Source organism: Heterocephalus glaber, unplaced genomic scaffold, assembly GCF_053883595.1.
Source record: "Heterocephalus glaber isolate CG9 unplaced genomic scaffold, H.glaber_assembly_v1.0 deba00001537, whole genome shotgun sequence".
Lineage (NCBI taxonomy): Eukaryota > Metazoa > Chordata > Mammalia > Rodentia > Bathyergidae > Heterocephalus > Heterocephalus glaber.
The window spans coordinates 718955-737696 of record NW_028258332.1 but is presented as its reverse complement, the minus strand read 5'-3'; the positions used below and the strand labels follow the sequence as shown (position 1 = coordinate 737696).

The window sequence follows — 18742 nt, the reverse complement described above, 5'->3', positions numbered from 1 at the left end:
TTTTTGCCCTAAGCACTTTTTATTGGTTTTCATAAGGCAGTTTAAGGGGCAAGAGAAAGCAAACACGGGGATACACCAGGGGCAGCCAGATTAACCTAGCAGAGCCTTGCTGCTGGGGCTGGGACTCGGAAGACCCACTCACTGTGCCCCCCCAACTTGCCAGGCTGTGTGGTACTTCAGGAAGCCAGAGGCCCTGGCCTGCGACCACACAGAACACCTGTCAGTGCACTTCCTGGTTGTGCATGACAGTGAAATAATGTGCGTGAGACCGCAATGACAAAACTGTATAAATGAAGAGCACTGCTCCTACTATTATCTTGGCCACTGAGAACTGGAGAAGCACCTGGTAACCTCTGGTCCCCAACCACAGCAGGACAGCAAGACACAGAGCCCCGCCCAGGAGCCGAGAGGAAGGAGTGGGGCCTCAGCAGGGGCCGGAGCTCTCCATTGCCCCGGATTGGAGAGCAGGGAGAGGACTTGAGGGTCCCGGGCTGAGGGACAGACCCTGCTCCCCGCGTGGATCGCCTGTGCTGGGGGCAGTGCTGTCATCTCCTCTACCTTCTTCCTGGCAGGGAGCTGTGGTCCCTGGGAACCTCCTGGGGGTGGCCCTGGCCCCAGCCTGGCCCTCCTGGAGTCCAGGACCCACCTCCCACGCACTGGGTGGTGCAGGGGCCACGGGCTCAGGACACTGTCCTCAGTATGTTCCTCTTCACTGCCAGTCACCCACACTGAAGAGCAGTCAAGCCTGGGCCCAGCTCAGAGCCCATGTAGGTTCCTGTGCCAGCTGCAACTTCCAGGTGCCACCTCCTCCTGCGAGGTGTGCAGCTGTCCTCACGTACTACAGGTCTCATGCCTTCGTGGGTGCCTCTCTCATTGCATGTGGGGTGCCAAACGCCACAGCCCCTCTGCCAAGAGCCTGCCCACACTCCCCGAACCTGTCCAGCAGCTGCACTCCAGGACTTTTGCACATCCTAGGGCCACGGAAATCTGTCCACCCATACATCTGGGAAACAAGGCAAAAGGATTTATCCCAAGCTCGGGCTGAAGAGATGGAGGGCCCATTTGCCACACTTCACCGTCTCACCCTGCACAGGCGGGCCCCTCTGATTGGCCGGCATCAAGCAGAACTTTTGTACACATGAACTTGAGCAGCTGCTAACACACCTGCACTTCTCTGGCAACAATTTCCCGTATTAGCCAGCTTTCCTGTTGCTGGGCCAAAATACCTGACACCTGCAATTTACAGGAGAGGTTGAATTTGGCTCACAGTTTTGGGGATTCAGCCCATGGTCAGGTGATCCTAAGACAAATAGAGCAGAAGGGCCTGGTGGTGGACAGCTGCTCACCCCATGGCAGCAGGAAGCAGATAAAAGGGAGGAGTGGGGGACAAGGACGCACCTCCCAGCAGGCCCCACTCCTGACAGCACCTTCAGGCATGCATGAGCTCATCCATGGTGAGTGCGCGGATGACCCACTCACCAGCCCAAAGCGCCCACCTGCAAACACAGGAGGCTGGGGATCCAGACATAAGCCTAACGCGGGCTCCAGAGCTGGAGAGCACCTGTGACGTCCCCAGGGCCTTCACTTTCCTAATCTGCTGCCACAGCCATAGGAAACCAACACTGGGCTCATAATTATTTCAGAACACAAGTTTAAAGAGGCATCAGAGGGTTAGCACTGAGATCCTAGCTGGGCAGCAGGCAGGCACAGGGGCCACCTCACCCCTTGCGAGGGTGATGAGATTGCCGGCCTTCTCCACTTTGCTCTTACACCAGCTCGTGGTCAGCCCAGGAAGACAAACGTGCATGCATCCTGTTAGGTGCAGGTGTCGTGGGAGCCCAGGCAGCCAGCTGAGATGTGCCAGGGTCTGGGTGAGGCTCGTGCCTGCTGCTGTCCAGCTCCAGCCAGCTCCATGTAGGAGCAGCCTGGAAGCTCCAGCACAAGTGGCCAGGTCCGCAACCGGTGACAATGGCTTAGCACAGGAGGAGGCTGCGGCCCCACTCAGACCCTTCCACTTGCTGAGTGCATCCCGGGGCTCCAGACACTCCCCGGGCAAGAGCTCCCAGAATGCAACCCTCCGGTCTCAGATCCACGTGTAAGGCTTGCTGTGGTTCCTCACAGACAAGGACCCATCTGATCTCTGCAGTTTCCCAGAGCAGCCTGGAACACAGCAGTCCGAGTGCAGGGCCACAAGTGTCCCCTCCAGGGACAGGAGCCCAGCGTGGACCTGCTACTTGGTAGACAGCCCCAAGTGATGTGTGGGTACACGTGGATGTCACCACACACACAGTGACAGCACGGCGGGGCCCTTCTTGCCACATGGAGCTCTGTCCGAGGGTTCAGTGAGGGGCTGAGGAGCTGCACCTTAGGGCTCCTTGCTGCTGGTGCATCACCGGGCGGGAGGTGGGAAGCCCACCATCAGTCACTGGACTGGAGACATAGGACTGCACTGTGCTGTTTATTTTGCAGCACTTGGGGCTGAATCTAGTGCCTTTGGACTAAGCTACACTCCAGTTCCTTTATCTTTTTGAGACCTTTTTGAGACAAGGTCTTAGTTTCAGCATTGCTCAGGCCAGGCTTGAACTGCAATCCCCCTGCCTCAGGTCCCCGAGTGCTGGCATTACAGGTGCACACCACTACACCTGGCTCGTGCTGCTGTATTTTTTTTTTTTTTCCGTACCGGGGCTCGAACTCAGGTCCTTGCGCTTATGCAGTAGGAGAGGAAACTAAATCCCCGGCCCTCGTGCCGCTGTATTTTAAGCCAACACAATGTTTTCCTCTGAATGTTTTTCATGTTTTGCAGTATGATGGTTAAAGACTATCACTGCCTTTCAGAAAAGCACTGATGCCCAGGAGATGCTGGGGAGGCAATTCTGCTATCAGCGGTTTTCACTGAGGGCCCGGACTGCGCAAGGACACGGCACACATCTTGCCAGTGCAACCCGAGGCCTATTTCTTCCGTTCTTTGGCTTCCCTTTGCGGAGATCGCGTGCATACCAGGCAGGTGCTCTAGTGCTGAGCTACACCCCAGCCCTCTTTTACTCTTATTTCTGAAGTTACACTTTCTTTGCTGGTTTCTCTGGGGCACCAGAGTAATTTCTGGTTGTTGGAAAGAATTTTCCAAGCCAGTGGCGAAATGAAGCGGCCTCAAACACAGCTCTTAGAAGAGGAAGCGCCTCGTAGTCGGCTTCCCAGAACATTAACCTGTAATCCCGGTATTTACCAGGCCTGGCCGCTGGAGGGAGGGCAGGAACTTGGGCTGACTGCTGGGGAGGGCGCGGCGTGTTCGGAGGCCACTTCCGGACAGGCAATTCCCTCACCAAGTTCTTAGGCCTGAAGGGTTAGATCGGTCAACATTTTAGTGTTTGCCCAACCCAGGTCTGGCCCCACCTACCCTCCGGAGACCCACAAGTTGCCGCCTCTCCCAGGATTCGACCTTCAGTGGCCCAGCGCGGGCTGCCGGCGGCCTGGCCACCAAGTCCCCTGGGCAAAGGCCCCCACCCCCAGCCTCGGGGCAGGGGGTGAGGGTCCCCGCGCAGGAGCATCCGGACTTCCGGCCCTCTGCGAGGCTGCAGCCGGGTCCCTCGGGGCGTCGCTCTCCCACTCCGGCTGTGGACAGAGCGGCGGCTCCGGGCGGACCCCTTCATCCTTCAGCGCTGCTTGGTGGCCGGGAGTGGCGCGGGCGCAGTGCTCATGGCTGGGGCCCAGCAGCCGCCCAAGAGCCCGCAGAGGAAATCCAGCCTGGGGCCCCGAGACCCGGCCGGGGGGGGGGAGCCACGTCTACCCCTCCCCCGCTGGTGCGGGGCGCGCTGCCCGGCCCCTTTTAAACTCTTCTTACGGACCCCAGGGCGGCCTGGATGCTCAAGTCTCGGACCCCGAAAAGGTCGAAGGAGGGAAGCACGCACCTGATTCCCCACGCACACGATCCCCCACGCACCCCTCGTCACTACCGCCCTCCCTCCGTCCCTCCCTCCCTCGGCCCATCCTGCTCCCGGAAGGCGGACGCAGCGCGGCCGGCCACGCCTTGAAACCCCACAGGCCGGGGCGGGGCCAGCGGCGAGCCCGCCCTTTCCTCCGCGCGCGCCCCGCCCCGCCGGCCTCGTCTCCCAGTCCCTGCGCACGTGGGCGCTGGGCCTCCGCGATGCCACGCGCGCCGCGGTGCCGGGCCGTGCGCGCCCTGCTGCGCCGCCGCTACTACGAGGTGCTGCCGCTTGCCGCCTTCGCGCGGCGCCTGGGGCCCGAGGGCGCGCGGCTTCTGCGGCGCGGGGACCCGGCGGCCTTCCGCGCGCTGGTGGCGCAGTGTATGGTGTGCGTGCCCTGGGACGCGCGGCCGATGTATCCTGGGACCCCCTCCTTCCGCCAGGTGGGCCGCCGCAGGGGGCGAGGCGGGCCGGCCCGGGTCTTCTGACGGCCAGGTGACTCGGGACCCTCTCCTCGCCCAGGTGTCCAGCCTGAAGGAGCTGGTGGCCCGCGTGGTGCAGCGGCTGTGCGAGCGCGGTGCGCGGAATGTGTTGACCTTCGGCTTCGGGCTGCTGAACGAGGCGCGCGGCGGGCCGCCCCTGGCCTTCACCACGAACGTGTGCCACTTCCGGCCCAACACGGTGACTGACTCGCTGCGCGGCAGCGGCGCCTGGGGGCTGCTGCTGAGCCGCCTGGGCGATGACGTGCTGGTCCACTTGCTGTCGCGCTGCGCGCTCTACCAGCTGGTGGCGCCCAGCTGCGCCTACCAGGTGTGCGGGCAGCCGCTACACGAGCTTGGCGGCCTCACGGCGTCCCAGCGCTGCGCGCCACATCCCCGCCCGGTCCTCGGGTCCCTGCGCCGCGCCCCCAGCTGCAGCGCAGGTGCCAGTCCGACCCCGCCCAAGAAGCCCAGGCACGGCCTGGGAAACGGCGAGCCGCGCGTTGTGTCGCCCGGAGCTGCGTCCCTCGAAGGCGAGCCGTCGCGGTCGAGGGACAGCAGAAGCACTACCGGGCCCCGTGAGGCCACCGAGACCAAGCGCTTCCTCTACTCGCGGGTGGGCGGCGGCGCGGAGCGGCTGCGCGCCTCCTTCGTGCTCAGCGCGCTGCCACCCAACATGACCGGGGCGCGCAGGCTCGTGGAGGCCCTATTCCTGGGCCCACCGCCCGTCAGGCCCGGGCCACCCTACCGCTCCCGCGCGCGCCGCCTGGCCCCGCGCTACTGGCGGATGCGACCCCTGTTCCGTGAGCTGCTGGCCAACCACGCGCGGTGCCCCTACGGCGCGCTGCTCCGCGTGCACTGCCCGCTGCGGGTCTCGGTCGACCCCGAAGGCGACGCGGGCGCACAGCGCCTGGCTCAGCTGCTGCGCGCACACTGCAGCTCTTGGCAGGTGTACGCCTTCCTGCGAGCCTGCCTGCACCTCCTGGTGCCCGCCGGCCTCTGGGGCTCCAGGCGAAACGAGCGCCGCTTCCTGCGGTGCACCAAGAGGTTCCTCTCCCTGGGCAAGCACGGCAAGCTGTCGCTGCGGGAACTCACGTGGAAGGTGAAAGTGCGGGACTGCGCATGGCTGCGCGCGAGCCCAGGTGGGTCCCGGCGGGTGGGCGGTCTCCTTCCCCTCGGTTTCACAAACCCAGGCGATTCGGGTTCCTGCTTGCCTGGGCTGAGGCAGGTTCCAGGCCCGGGGCACAGGTGACGGAGCTCTGCTGACAGTGGCAGGTGCTTGGGACCCGGCGACCTCAAGGTTGGTCCGGGGAAGTGGTGCCTGCCCCTGTGGCAGAAGTGGGAGGTGCACACCTCTGAGAGTGGGAGGAGAGGCTCCTGGATCCCAGGGTGCCTCTGCTCACCAGTGTGCAGCTGTGCGTCCGCGCTCTTACGTGCGGGGCAGGCTGTCCTCGAGCAGAAGCCCTTTCTTTAGGGAAGCGCGGGAGCAGCCACTGCCTGCTGTCCGGACTGGTGTTTATGCTGAGCCTCTCAGCCACCCTGTCAGCCTGCCACGCCACATGTGGCACAGGGTCACCTCCCACCACACGTGCAGCGGCAGCCCAGACAGACCTGGTCGGTTGGATTTTCTGCCTGGCAGTCTGCCTGCCTGACTGCTTTCTGGCAGCCCTGGGGTACAGCTTTGGAGATGTCTGGCCTCACCCCAAAGATATTGGTAAAGGTCCCAGTCTCAGCCTGGCTCTCTGCTCAGGGCTCCCTGGTCACTTCTTTACCCTGTGCTGTGGCTACAGGACTTTGCAGGCCCTTGCCTCTCACCGCCTGGAGGTCCACGCGGCATCAGGCCTCCCACCATCCCGCTCCTCTAGGCTGAGAAGCTGCCTGCTGGCTCCTTTCCTCAGCCTCCGTGGACCGTGTCGCTCCCCGCTCCAGCATGGGGGCCCTGGGTCTCCATGGAACCTCGCGGTCCTCAGTTAGGGTCTGTTTGGAATCTTCGCTTTTCCCTGGTGTTTACATCCTCCCGACTTCTGTAGGTTTAGTCATTCTTTTTCTGACTTCTAGAGTTGCGGGTGTGGCTCTGTGCTTCCCTCTGAGTGTCGCCTGGGCTGTGCTGTAGTCCTTTCAACACCAGTGGATTTGGGTATTTTCTAACCCCTGATTTCTTCTTTGATCAGTGCGTTATTTGAGGAGTCTATTTCCAAATCCCACAGAGCATCTGGATTAACTTTTGTGACTGGTTTGGAACACACCGGTGTAGCGCTCTGTGTAATTCCGGTTACCCGACGTTGGTGGAGGCTTGCTCAGCAGTCTGGTGTGTGCCCCTCTCCCCAGTTTTTGTCCTGTTCGAAGCTCTGCGGCTGGGTTCCCCGCATCCCCATGATGCAGCAGCTGCGCAGAAGCTCTAAGTTCAGATGCGCCACAGCGCCCCCTTGGGGCGTGGCGGGCTTGCTGCTTGTGCCCCAGCCTGTTCAGGGTGGGTGTCAGCAGGTGCACGTGCGTGAGGGCTTGTGTCTGGGCGAGGGGAGCCCGGATCACAGGACCCTCGCTCACCCTCGTGCTCTAAGCTGCCTGGTGCTGCTGTGCCCGGCTGGCTTTTGCTTAGTATCTTCCTGTTGCATTTTTTCCTCCCCTAGTTTTTTGTTTTGTTTGGTTTTTGGGTTTTTGTTGTTGTTTTTTGAGACAGGGTCTCGCTTTGTAGTTTAGGCTGGCCTCGAACTCGCAGCAATCCTCCTGCCTCTGCCTCCCGAGTGCTGGGATCACAGGCGTGTGCCACCACGCCGGGCTCCCTAATTTTTATTTTTAACTTTTTCATATTTTCGCAGTTCTTTTTAATGTCTTTTTAATGGCATACCTTCAGATGAGTTTTATTTATTTATTATTTTTATTTTTAAAAAATTCTTCTATTGGTACATTTTAGGTATACAATACGTTTACATTTATCACTGAGTGCTTGTACCTGCACATGATGCATCTTGATTCTTATTTTTTTCCCCATTACCTGTGCGCCCTTCACCCCCCCTTCCCTATTTACATAGATTTCTTTTCCCTTTTTTTTTCTTTTCTCATAATTTTTCCTTTCCCTTCTTTCCCTTTCCCCTCCTGCCACCCCTAGACCTTTGGACCTTTTCTTATTTCAAATTATCAATTATTGATTTTAATCATTTTAATCCTTATTTACACTTTCAGTTTCTCACACTAGAGAAACTATTCAGTATTGACACATGTGTGTCCTATTTATTTCACTTAAGAGTATGGCCTCCATATGCATCCATTTAGCTATAAATGACTAGTTTTTTGTTCTTTATGGCTGAGTAGTACTCCATTTTATTAAAAAACCACATTTTCTTTATCCAGTCTCCAGTTGATGGACATTTGGGCTGTTTCCCAGCTTTAGCTATTACAAACTATGCCTCAATAAACATGGGTACACATATATCGCTGTGGTATGACTCTTTTAATTCTTTTGGGAAGATCCCGAGCAGGGGAATAGCTGGGTCAAATGGGACCTCTAATCCTGGTTCTTTGAGGTGTCTCCATACTGACTTCCACAGTGGTTGCACCAGTCTGCACTCCCACCAGCAATGGAGAAGGGTTCCTTTCTCTCCGCACCCCCGCCAGCATTTGTTATTTGTTGATTTCTTGATAGCAGCCATTCTTTGTGGGGTGAGGTGGAATCTCAGTGTTTTCATCTGCATCTCTCGAATGACCAGTGATGTGGAACATTTTTTCATATGTTTATTTGCTGCTTTTACTTCTTTGTCTGAGAAATGTCTGTTCATTTCAGATGCCCATTTTTTAATTGGGTCTTTGAATTTGAGGGGGCCTGATTTTTTTCAGTTCTTTATATATTCTAGATAGTAGTCCTTTGAGGTACAGCTGTTAAAATTTTTTTCCCACATTGTAGGTTGTCTCTTAGCTCTGTTGGTGGTTTCTCTTGCAGTACAGATTTTTGCTAAGATGAGATCACAGTTGTAGATTCTTTGTGCTAGTTCCTGTGCTGCTGAAGTTTTGTTCATAAAGTCTTTTCCTATGCCAATGTCTTCAAGAGTTCTACCTAACTTATCTTCCAACAAGATTAGTGTTTCTGTCTTAATATTTAGATCTTTAATCCACTTTGATCTTAGTTTAGTGCATGGTAATAGGTATGGGTCTTGTTTTCATCTTTGGCTAGTTGAAACCCAGCTTTTCCATTTTTTAAATAGGCTATCTTTCCTCCAATGAGAGTGGATGGCTCCTTTGTCAAAGATGAGGTGGCTGAGTATGTCTGAAGTTGTTTCTGCATTTTCTAATGTATTCCACTGATCCTCGGGTCTGTTTCTTTGCCAGTACCATGCTGTTTTTATCACAGTAGCTTTGTAGTATAGTTTCAAGTTGGGGATTGTGATACCCTCAGCCATGTCTCTGTTGCCTAGAATTGCTTTTGCTATTCTAGGTCTCTTCTGCTTCCAAATGAATTTTTGGATTGTTTTCTCTAGCTCTGTGAAGTATATTGTTGGAATTTCAATCGGCATTGCATTAAATGTATATAGTAGTTTTGGAAGTATGGCCATTTTCACTATATTGGTTCTTCCTACCCAGGAACAAGGGATGTCTTTCCATTTTCTTATATCCTCCTCAATCTCCTTTTTCAGAGTGCTGTAGTTTTCAGTGTAGAGGTCTTTTACTTCCTTTGTTAGGTTGATTCCTAGATATTTCATTTTGTTGGATGCTATTTTAAAAGGAAATGTTTCCCTGATTTCTCAATGAGTCTGTTATTTGTATATAAGAAGGCTATTGTTTTTTGAGTGTTGACCTTATATCGAGCTACTCTACTGAATCTGTCAATTAGGTCTAGAAGACTTTTGACCGAGTCTTTTGTGTCTTCTTTGTAAAGTTTCATATCATCAGCAAATAATGACAGTTTCACTTCTTCCTTTCCTATCTTTATTCCTTTTATTTCTTTCTCTTTTCTAATTGCTGTGGCTAATGTTTCCAGAACAGGAATGGTGACAGTGGGCATCCTTGTCTTGTTCCTGATTTTAGTGTGAAAGTTTTCAGTTTTTGACCATTTAGTATGATGTTGGCTGTTGGTTTTTCATAGATAGCCTTAATCAGGTTGAGATAAAGACCTTCTATTCCAATTTTCTGTAGTGTTTTTATCACGAATGGTGTTGGATTTTGTCAAATGCCTTTTCTGCATCTATTGAGATGATCATATGGTTTTTGTCCTTGACTGTTAATATAGTTTATTGCATTTATTGTTTTATGAATATTGAACCATCCTTGCATCCCTGGGATAAATCCGACTTGGTCAGGGTGTATGATCTTCTTGGTGACCCTCTGTATTCTGTTTGCCAGTATCTTGTTGAGGATTTTTGCATCTATGTTCATTAGGGAGATTGGCCCGTAGTTCTCTTTTTGGGTTGGATCTTTCCCTGGTTTTGGAATCAAAGTAGCACTTGCTTCCAGGAATGAGTTCGGAAGCCTTGCTTCCCTTTCAATTTCTTTGATGAGTTTAAAGAGTAATGGTGATAGTTCTTCTTTAAATGTTTTATAGAGTTCAGCAGTGAAGCCATCAGGACCTGGGCTTTTCTTTGTTGGTAAATTTTTTATTACATTTTCAATTTCACTCATTGTAATTGGGGTGTTTAGAATTTCTATATCTTCTTCATTTAACTTTGGCAATTTGTATGTATCTAGGAATCTGTCCATTTCTTCTGTGTTTTCCATTGTATTAGAGTACAGGTTCTCGAAGTAGGTATTGATGATGCTCTGAATTTCTGCTGGGACTGTTGTGACTTCACCTTTTTCATTCTTAATTGTATAGATTTGAGCCTGTTCTTTTCTTTCCTTTTTTTGATAAGGTTGGCTAAAGGTTTATTGATTTTAATCATTCTTTTGAAAAACCAACTCTTTGATTCATTAATTTTTTGTATCGTTCTCTTAGTTGCCATTGCATTGATTTCTGCTCTGATCTTTATAATTTCCTCTCTTGTAGGAGCTTTGGGTTTATTATGCTCTTCTTTTTCTAGGAGATTGAGGTTCTACATTAGGTTATTTATCTGAGTTCTCTCTTGTTTTTCTAATATGGGCATTCACTGCTATGAATTTCCCATGTAGAACTGCTTTCATTGTGTCCCAGAGATTCCTGTATGTTGTACTGGGATTATCATTGACTTCTAGAAACTCTAATTTCTTCCTTAATTTCCTCTGTGACCTATTGGTTGTTCAGGAGGGTGTTATTCAATTTCCATGTGTTTGTGGAAGTTTTGCAGTTTTTTATGTTATTGATCTCCAATTTTATTGCACTATGGTCTGATAATATACAGGGGGTAACTTCAGTTCTTTTACATTTACTTAGACATGTCATATGAGCTAGTATGTGGTCAGTTTTGGAGAATGACCTGTGTGTAGCCAAAAAGAATGTGTATTCTGATTTTGTGGGGTGGAACACTATATACATCTATTAAGTCCATTTGTTCAGTAGCTTGGTTCAGCTCTAAAATTCCATTGTTAATTTTTTGTCTAGATGATCTGTCTATTTGTCATAGTGGGGTATTAAAGTCCCCCACTACAATTGTATTAGAGCTTATTTGGCTTTTCATGTCCATTAATATTTGTTTTGTATACTTGGGGCCATTCATATTTGGTGCTTATATATTTATGATTGTCATCTCTTCCTCTTGGATTGTTCCCTTCACAAGGATGTAGTGACCATCTTTGTCTCTTAATTAGTTTTGGTTTGAAATCTATTTGGTCTGCAAATAGGATTGCTACCCTTGCTTTTTGCTGGGTTCCTGTTGCGTGGAGAACTGTTTTCCATCCTTTTACTTTCAGTCTTTGTATTTCTTTTTGAGTTAGATGTGTTTCTTGTATACAGCATATTGCTGGATTTTGCTTCTTAATCCATTCTGTCAGTCTGTTTCTTTTGATTGGTGAATTGAGGCCATTACCATTCAGAGTTATAACTGATAGATATTGACTCATTCTTGTCATGATATTTTCCTGTTGTTGGCTCTTCTGTTTCTTATTTTTCCCCCTTTCCCTTCAGTGTCTTACCTCGCCTGGTGGCTTCCCTCTGTTGGGCCTCGTGGAGTTGTGACCTTCATTGTCTTTTTCTAGGATATTGCTTAGAATTGTTTGGAGTGCTGGTTTGGTGTTTATGAAATTTCTCAGGTGTTCTTTGTCATGGAAGTATCTAATTTCCCCATCGATGTTGAAAGATAATTTTGCAGGATACAACAGTCTAGGTTGGAAATTATTTTCTTTTAGGGCCTGAAATACTTCACTCTAGGCTCTCCTTGATTTGAGGGCTTGTGTTGAGAAATCTGCCATGATTCTGATGGGCTTTCCTTTGTAGGTGATTTGTTTCTTTTCTTTAACTGCCTGTAGGATTTTGTTCTTCAGTTGGGTTTCTGGTATCTTCACAAATATTATATGTCTAGGTGTAGATTTTTTTTTTTGATCATGGCTAGTTGGGGTTCTATGTGCCTCACTTATCTGTATGTCCAATTCTCCACCTCTGTCTGGGAAATTTTCTATTACTTCTGTGAACAGTTTTTTTTAATGTCAATTGTACTTTCTCCTGTTTTTTTGTGGACTCCTATCAGTCTTACGTTATTCTTCTTTGCATCATCTAGCAGCTGCTGGATTGATTTCTTGTGGTCCCTTACTATCTTTAAGAAATTTCTGTTTTCATGGTCCTTAACTGCAATCCTGTCTTCTATATCTGATATTCTATCTTCAGATTCCTTTAATCTGCTGTGCATGCTTTCAATGGAGTTTTTAATCTCTTGAATATCTGTTTGAATCTGTTTCATGGATTCCATTTCTTATGTTGGCCGATCATGGTTTCCATTTCTTTCTTATGCTGGGCATTCATGGCTTCCAGCATGGTTCTGAGCTCATCTATTTTTTTATCTGTTTCTGTTCTAGAGCCTCTAATCATGTCTTTCACTCTGCTCACCATCTCTGTAGTTACCTGGGAGATTATTTTTGCTTTGATTTTTTTTTTACTAGAGCCTCATTCATCTGTTTTGTTACTTTCTGTGCTATCAGTTCAGGGTGTCCAGATGGTTGATTATCACACTTTTCTACCTCTTTTCCCCCAGAATTTGCCTTTTGTGGGGTAGAAGCCTGAGTTTGTGCCTTGCTTAAATGTCTTCTCCTTTTTGTTTTTGGTACTGTCCTTGGTTTAATTCCTGGGTTGATACTTTGAAGTTGTTTATTGTAAGTGTCTTTGTTGATGTATTTAGAACCCTTATGGAATGGTTGCTTCTCAGAGGTGTCTTCCAGCTACAGCTGGTCTTTAGGTTTTGAGTCTCTAATGACTCTGAGGCTGTCTCATTTTCATTATACCAGGAAGGACAACTGATTAGATCAATCACAGCACCTTAGCCCAAGCGATACAATCAGCAACACAATAGCATCAAGTACCTCTTTGAAAATGACAATTTGTGGTAGTTATTAACCTATCACCTTTAACTGTGTGAATTAAATAAAAATCAAGGACCAACCCAACATATGTTTATAGTGAATAAACTCTTCAACATAGCAACTTTACCCTTCGGGATGGGAAGTTGGAAGAAGTTGGGGAGGGAGGCATGGGTAGGTAGAAGGATCAGGAAAGATTAGCAGTGAGGCCAGAGGGCACAGCTGAGAGAAGGAAAGAGAAGCAAAGAAAGATAAAGAAGAAATACGAATTAGGGGCAGAGCAGGAACACAAAGGGAGATGAAGAACAATGTGGGACAGCAAGGGAGTGAGGCAGAGAGAGAGAGAGAAAGAAAAGAGAAAAGAAAGGAAAAAAGAGAAAAAAATTTTAAAAGAGTAGCAAAGAAGAAAAAAAATAAGAAAAAAATAGTGCTAATTTTGAAAATAACAAATAAAAGATAAAAATAAAAATGCCCAGCCTCCTTCAGGGTGTGTCTCTGCTGTCACAGTAGACAACGTGGGCAGCAGGGTGCAGTTGTAAGTCAGTGAGTCTCAGCGAGCCAGTAGCAGACCCCTGAGATTCAGGCAGATTTCTGGCTGCAAGTCCCAAGCTGAGCTCCCTGTCCTCCTGCAGGGTTGAACTCTGCCAGGTTCTACTGCAGGTTCCAGCTGCCCTTCCCCTGAACATAGTCCAGGTTCCGATGAGAGGTGGTGATCCCTCTAACTTACCAAGCACGGTGGTCTGGTGTGTCTTTGTTGCAGAGATTCTCTTCACTTTTCCAGTGGGCTTCAGTTTTCACGGAGGAGCCTGAGAAGCCCTCTTTCTGCTGCTCACTTCTGCTCTATCTTCTGGAGCTCAGGACAGTGGCCTTTATGTGCCTCTGTAGTGTGGATCCAAGTAGCTGCACAGACAAGAGGCCAGAGGCGGGGCGGGGGGGGGGTCCACGCTGGAGACTGGTGGCCATACCCAGGCGTCCTCACCTGCCCGGTCTCTGGCTCAGACTCCTGGTCGAAAGTGGGCGGAGCGAGCCAGATGGAGCAGGGCGCACTCAGCCCGCGCCTGCTCTGCCCGCGCACACGGCCAAGCTCCACATGAGTTTTAGTTGTCCCATAATGGGCTGATGTAATTTGTTGCCAGTTCCATGAGTAGAAACACGTCTGGATGTGTTGTTCCGTCCTCTTTCCTTGCCATCTCCGGGGTCATGGTCTGAATCCCCACCCAATGTTTCCATTCTGGTTTTGCCTATGCGTGGTCAAGGTGTCTGCACTGTTCTCTGCATAGTGGTTCCCAAACTTCCTCCTGAGCCATGGCCCTGCCTGGGCCCACCCCCGGGCACCCTCCTCCAGAGCGCATCCCTGCTGACCTGGCCCCACCCCAGGCCTGCTTGCCGTGGGGAGCATCTGTTATCCTTGCTGTCCTAGGCCCTCGTCCCTCTCTGCTCCCGTCTGCTGCCGCCTGTGACTCCCTGACCTCTCTGTTCCGAGCTGATTTCTCATTTGCTGCCGCTGGTAAACCCGGCTGTATCTGGGCCGTGGCTCCCACTGAGGCCCGTGTGGGGTCTCGTCACAAGCCACAGGGTCGGACCCAAAGGACCGTGGAGGAGAACAGTCCCCTGGCCTGTGGCCATGTCCAGAGAAGACCTCACCAGCACGACGGGTGTGTGCTCTGCTGGGGCTGCCCAGGGTGGAGGCCCCAGGTGTTTCTGGGTCTCGCAGCCCAGTGGTGATGCTCTTGTGTCCTGCAACCCAGCAGTGTCCCCAGCACTGCCCAGGGGTCCCCAGGGGAGCGTGTCCTGCCCTCTCCATGGGCTCACAGACAGGGCCAGTGATGAGACCCGAGTCAGCATCACTCAGTAGGAGCAGAACCTGGGCCACGTGTGAGGTTTTAACATTCCAGCAGCCCTGCTCAAACAGCGGGAAAGGTGGCACTGGTTCAGCAACGCCGTTGGCATCTCACCAGACCCTGTCACAGCACAGTGTCTTCACTGAGAACCTCCCTGGGCTCCGGAGCGCGGGCCGTGTGTGCTGCACCTCAGGGTGCACCTGCTGCTCGCCCAGTGCTGGGCGCCCCAGGGCAGGGTGAGGTGCTGGCTGGCGGGTCAGGTGCCCGTGTCCCTCGCTGCAGGGGATGCCTGCGTCCCGGCTGCCGAGCACCGCCTGCAGGAGCGGCTCCTGGCCACCTTTCTGTTCTGGCTGCTGGACACCTATGTGGTTGAGCTGCTCAGGTCCTTCTTCTATGTCACGGAGACCACGTTCCAGAAAAACAGACTCTTCTTCTACCGCAGGAGCCTGTGGCGGGAGCTGCAGAGCATCGGCGTCAGGTGTGGTGGTCATCGCGTGACTGTCCTCGTGGGGTTCTCGGTGTCCGCGGACGGTGTCGACTCGGGGTGTCCCGCTCGCCCGGCCCTGTGGGTACCGACTCGGAAGCAGAGGGATGTGTACCGAACAGCAGCCGCGGTAACGAGCCACTGCGGTCCCAGCCACGGCTGCAGCTGTGTGACCCTGCGGTTAGATTCCGTGCTGTCTGCAGGAGGGGCTGTGGCAGAGCAGGCCACCCGTGCACCCAGTTCGGGGTGCAGACCCAGCAGCCACTTCTCTGTCCTGCGCTTCGGTCCTCCGTGCTCCCGGGTCCCTGGCAGCCCGATCGCGGCTTCTGAGTCTCAGTGCCTGCAGCTGGGTCTCTGGGGCTCCCACTGTGTGAACCAGGACGTCGGCAGAAGGAGCCTGGTGTCCTGCTGTGCCAGAGGTGTCGGAGACACCATAGCCGGCAGGGACCGAGATGGGTACTGTGGACGGACAGATGGACGGAGGGGTGGGTGCCGGAGCTTGCTGGGGCCCCCATCTGCCAGGCTCCATGCTGACCTCCACACCCGGGAAGAGCCCCCGGGGCTGACCAGCGGACTCCTGTGTGCTCACCACTGTGCCCACCATGTGCCCCGGCACCCTCTGTTCCAGGCAGCACTTTGAGAGGGTGCAGCTGCGGGAGCTGTCGGCTGCGGAGCTCAGGCAGCACCAGGAAGCCCGGCTGGCCCTGCCCACATCCAGGCTGCGCTTCGTCCCCAGGCTCAGTGGGCTCCGACCCATTGTGAACATGGACTGCATGGTGGGCACCGGAGCCACCCTCGGGGAGAGGAAGTGACTGTACATGTTCCCTCACCCCGGGTAGGGCCGCGAGGGAGGCAGGGCTGGCTCCTCCAGGTGTGGGGGTCGGCATGGGGACCCCGGCGGGAAAGGGCAGCCTAGAGCCCAGGGGGCTGCTCCTGCCATGGCCACGGGCCTCAAGGTGCCATGGAGCCCTGCCATGAGGCAGCAGGCACTGTGGGTTCTCTGGCCACCAAGGGCTATGTGATGCCCCAACACCAGGCCCAGCAGTGCACCCCACGCATCCGGACCCTGTTCAGCGTGCTGAATTACGAGCGGGCACGGTGGCCCAAGCTCCTGGGCGCCTCTGTGCTGGGCCTGGATGACACCTACAGGGCCTGGCGGGCCTTCGTGCTGCGCATGCGTGCCCAGGACCCTGCACCCCGGCTGTACTTCGTCAAGGTGAGTGCTGCCCCCCTCCCACATCCGTACGGGGCACCAGGGCTCTGTGGAGCGACCAGTGCTGGCGACCCTGGGGTTCCTCCGGCACCGGGCATGCTGGGCTTGGATTCTGCCCTGAGCAGGGCACAGGGGACCCATCCCCTTCTGGGCACACTCAGCCCCAAGGACAGACACTTTGATCTTGCACGGGGGCCTGCATCTGGCCCCCAGCTTCTTGGGGTCCCCCGGCTCAGGCAGGATCTCCTGGACACCGGACCACTTCGGAGGAAGGACCGCTCAGCCACCAGGCTTCTGGGAAACTTGGGGTCAGAGAGGGGCACGCCCTGCCCCACCTCAGGGTGGTCAGCATGGGTGTGGCTCCGGCAGAGCCCACAAAGGCACGCGTGTGTGTGCACTGTGGTCCCCGCCCCGACGTGCCCTTCAGGGTTCCACAGTGGGCTGAACATGGGCCTTGCACTCCTGACACTGAGGCGGTGCTCAGCGGCCCTCTTGCACCCCGCAGGCAGACGTGTCTGGGGCATATGACGCCCTCCCACAGGACAAAGTGGCAGAGGTGGTGGCTAGTGTCCTCAGGCCCTGGGAGAACACGTACTGTGTCCGCCGCTACGCCGTGGTGCAGAGAGCCGCCAGGGGACACACGCGCAGGGCGTTCCGGAGACACGTAAGGCAGGCGTGGACCCTGCTGGGGACGTTTGTGACACATGTGCTCAAGTGCAGGTGTCCTGGGGGTGGCTGTCACCGCGACTTTGGTCCAGGCGCAGGCATGACCGTGGCGTGTGTGTCAGGTGTGGGCATGTGGGACCTGACTCTCTCCGCTGGGGTCGTGGTGAGGCGCCCTCTGTCCCTGTCCCAACATGCTGGTGGCCCAGTGGTGCCACCCGGGTCCTGGTCCTCTTCCAGCCCTGGGACCTGCACTGTGGAGGGCTCCCAGGCTCAGGCCGGGGCGGCACAGATGGCCCCAGGTGCTCTGCCTTTTCCTGAGACGAGCAGGGCAGGAGTTCCAGACCCGAGTGTGCCCAGCTGTGGCGCTGCCGTGGGGGCTGTCTGAGGCCACTGATTCCCGGGGTGAGCACTGGCTGTGGTCGGTGCCCCCACCACAGTGGGCGTGTCCCCCTGGGTTGGAGGCTGGACCAGGAGTGGAGCCGCCACACTGGTTTGGGTAGCTGTGCAGTTTCCCCTCCCGCCTGTGCTGCACGCACCCCCACATGATGCACGCACTCGACACAGGCAATGTGTTGCTACCTCAGTCAGGCCCCAGGCACTGGGAGCCACTGTGCATCCTGTTGACCATCTTGCCGACTGTCAGGTGCTGAGCCTGCCGCGTGTTGTGCCCACTCCGGGATCCCGTGTCCTGTCGGGTGGATTCCGTGCATCGTGACAGCAGGGCCTGTTGCTGATGGTGGTTTGTGGTGCTTGTTACACCTTGTGGACCCAGCCTCCCATCAGTCCCCTGCTCGGTGTGCCTGCTTTGTCAGTCCTGGGCAGAGTCCTCCCATGCACACAGCTGCCAGGCCTAGGGACGTCCCTGTGTCTGCTCATGGCTGAAGCCTTTGTTCTGCGGGGGGGACCCAGTGAGGCAGCCTCACCTTCAGGCCTAGGAGTCCTTTGCGCAGTCTCTGTGGGGTGGCACCTGCACCCGTGTGAGCCTCGGGTGAGTCGGAGTGTGTGGGCTCCAGTTCCGCTTGGGAGTCCTTGCTCTGGGACCCTGGGCTCCACTGGGTTCCCTGGAACCATGGATTCGCTTCCCTTAGATACTGCAGAGTCCCACGCACCCCCCTTTCGGCCCCAACACCAGCAGTCCACTTCGTGGCCCAGTGATTGTGGCCAGGGCTCCCACCGAGTGGTCTTGGAGGATGACCTTCCAGGTTTCCTTTCTCCTCTTCTCTACGCGGTTGGGCTTTGCCCTGTTCTCTTTCCTGTCTTCTTCGGGTTAGTGTTGTCCTCCTCGATTCCCGAGGTGTAGCCCTGGTGTGGGTGTTAGAGCTTCCTTTCCTGAACAAGCTCCAGAGGGACCCTGGTTGCTTTGAGAGGCACATTCTTCATGGCCTGGGAAGCAGTGGCTTGCCGTCGTGGCCCAGCCGCTGGACGGGGCAGCCGGTCTGAGCAGAGCCGGCCTCGGCCCTGCTGCTTCTGCCCAGTTCACAGCAGGAGCCTCTCATGCCATCCCCACCTCTGCTCCCATCGGGCTGGCCCCTTGGGGTCCACGTGTGCCCCCATGTCCTCCCTCCTCTGGCTGCAGGTCTCCACCCTCCCCGACCTCCAGCCGTACATGAGCCGCTTTGTGGAGCACCTGCAGGAGGCATGCAGGCTGAGGGACGCCGTGGTCATCGAGCAGGTCCCACACTCCCGCGAGGGTCCGCACCCCGGTGCTCTACTCGCCAGGCCCACCTGTG

General features: G+C 54.3%; 1 protein-coding gene and 1 long non-coding RNA gene across 9 annotated transcripts in view; one reads left to right on the top strand and one right to left on the bottom strand.

The window, feature by feature from the left end:
• On the bottom strand, positions 1–3959 carry LOC147824588 (uncharacterized). Its single transcript, XR_015442151.1, has 2 exons — positions 3906–3959; positions 1–3333 (listed from the first exon to the last, which is right to left on the bottom strand). It is a non-coding gene; the product is annotated as an uncharacterized LOC147824588 (long non-coding RNA).
• The window catches only part of Tert (telomerase reverse transcriptase), a 30052-nt gene continuing 14649 nt past the window's right edge, over positions 3340–18742 (top strand). For 5 of the 8 annotated variants that reach the window (XR_015442149.1, XM_087189173.1, XM_087189175.1 and 2 more), the window contains exons 1-7: positions 3340–4363; positions 4443–5541; positions 14932–15589; positions 15762–15909; positions 16170–16349; positions 16852–17010; positions 18589–18684. Coding sequence is in view for 7 of the 8 variants with exons in the window: in XM_087189173.1 (XP_087045299.1) it covers positions 4142–4363; positions 4443–5541; positions 14932–15589; positions 15762–15909; positions 16170–16349; positions 16852–17010; positions 18589–18684 (2562 nt within the window). In the remaining variant the exon portion in view is untranslated. Of the gene's footprint in view, positions 4364–4442; positions 5542–14931; positions 15590–15761; positions 15941–16145; positions 16350–16851; positions 17011–18588; positions 18685–18742 lie in introns of all 8 variants that reach the window. The other 3 variants (XM_021258580.2, XM_087189177.1, XM_087189174.1) reach the window with 3 other exon arrangements.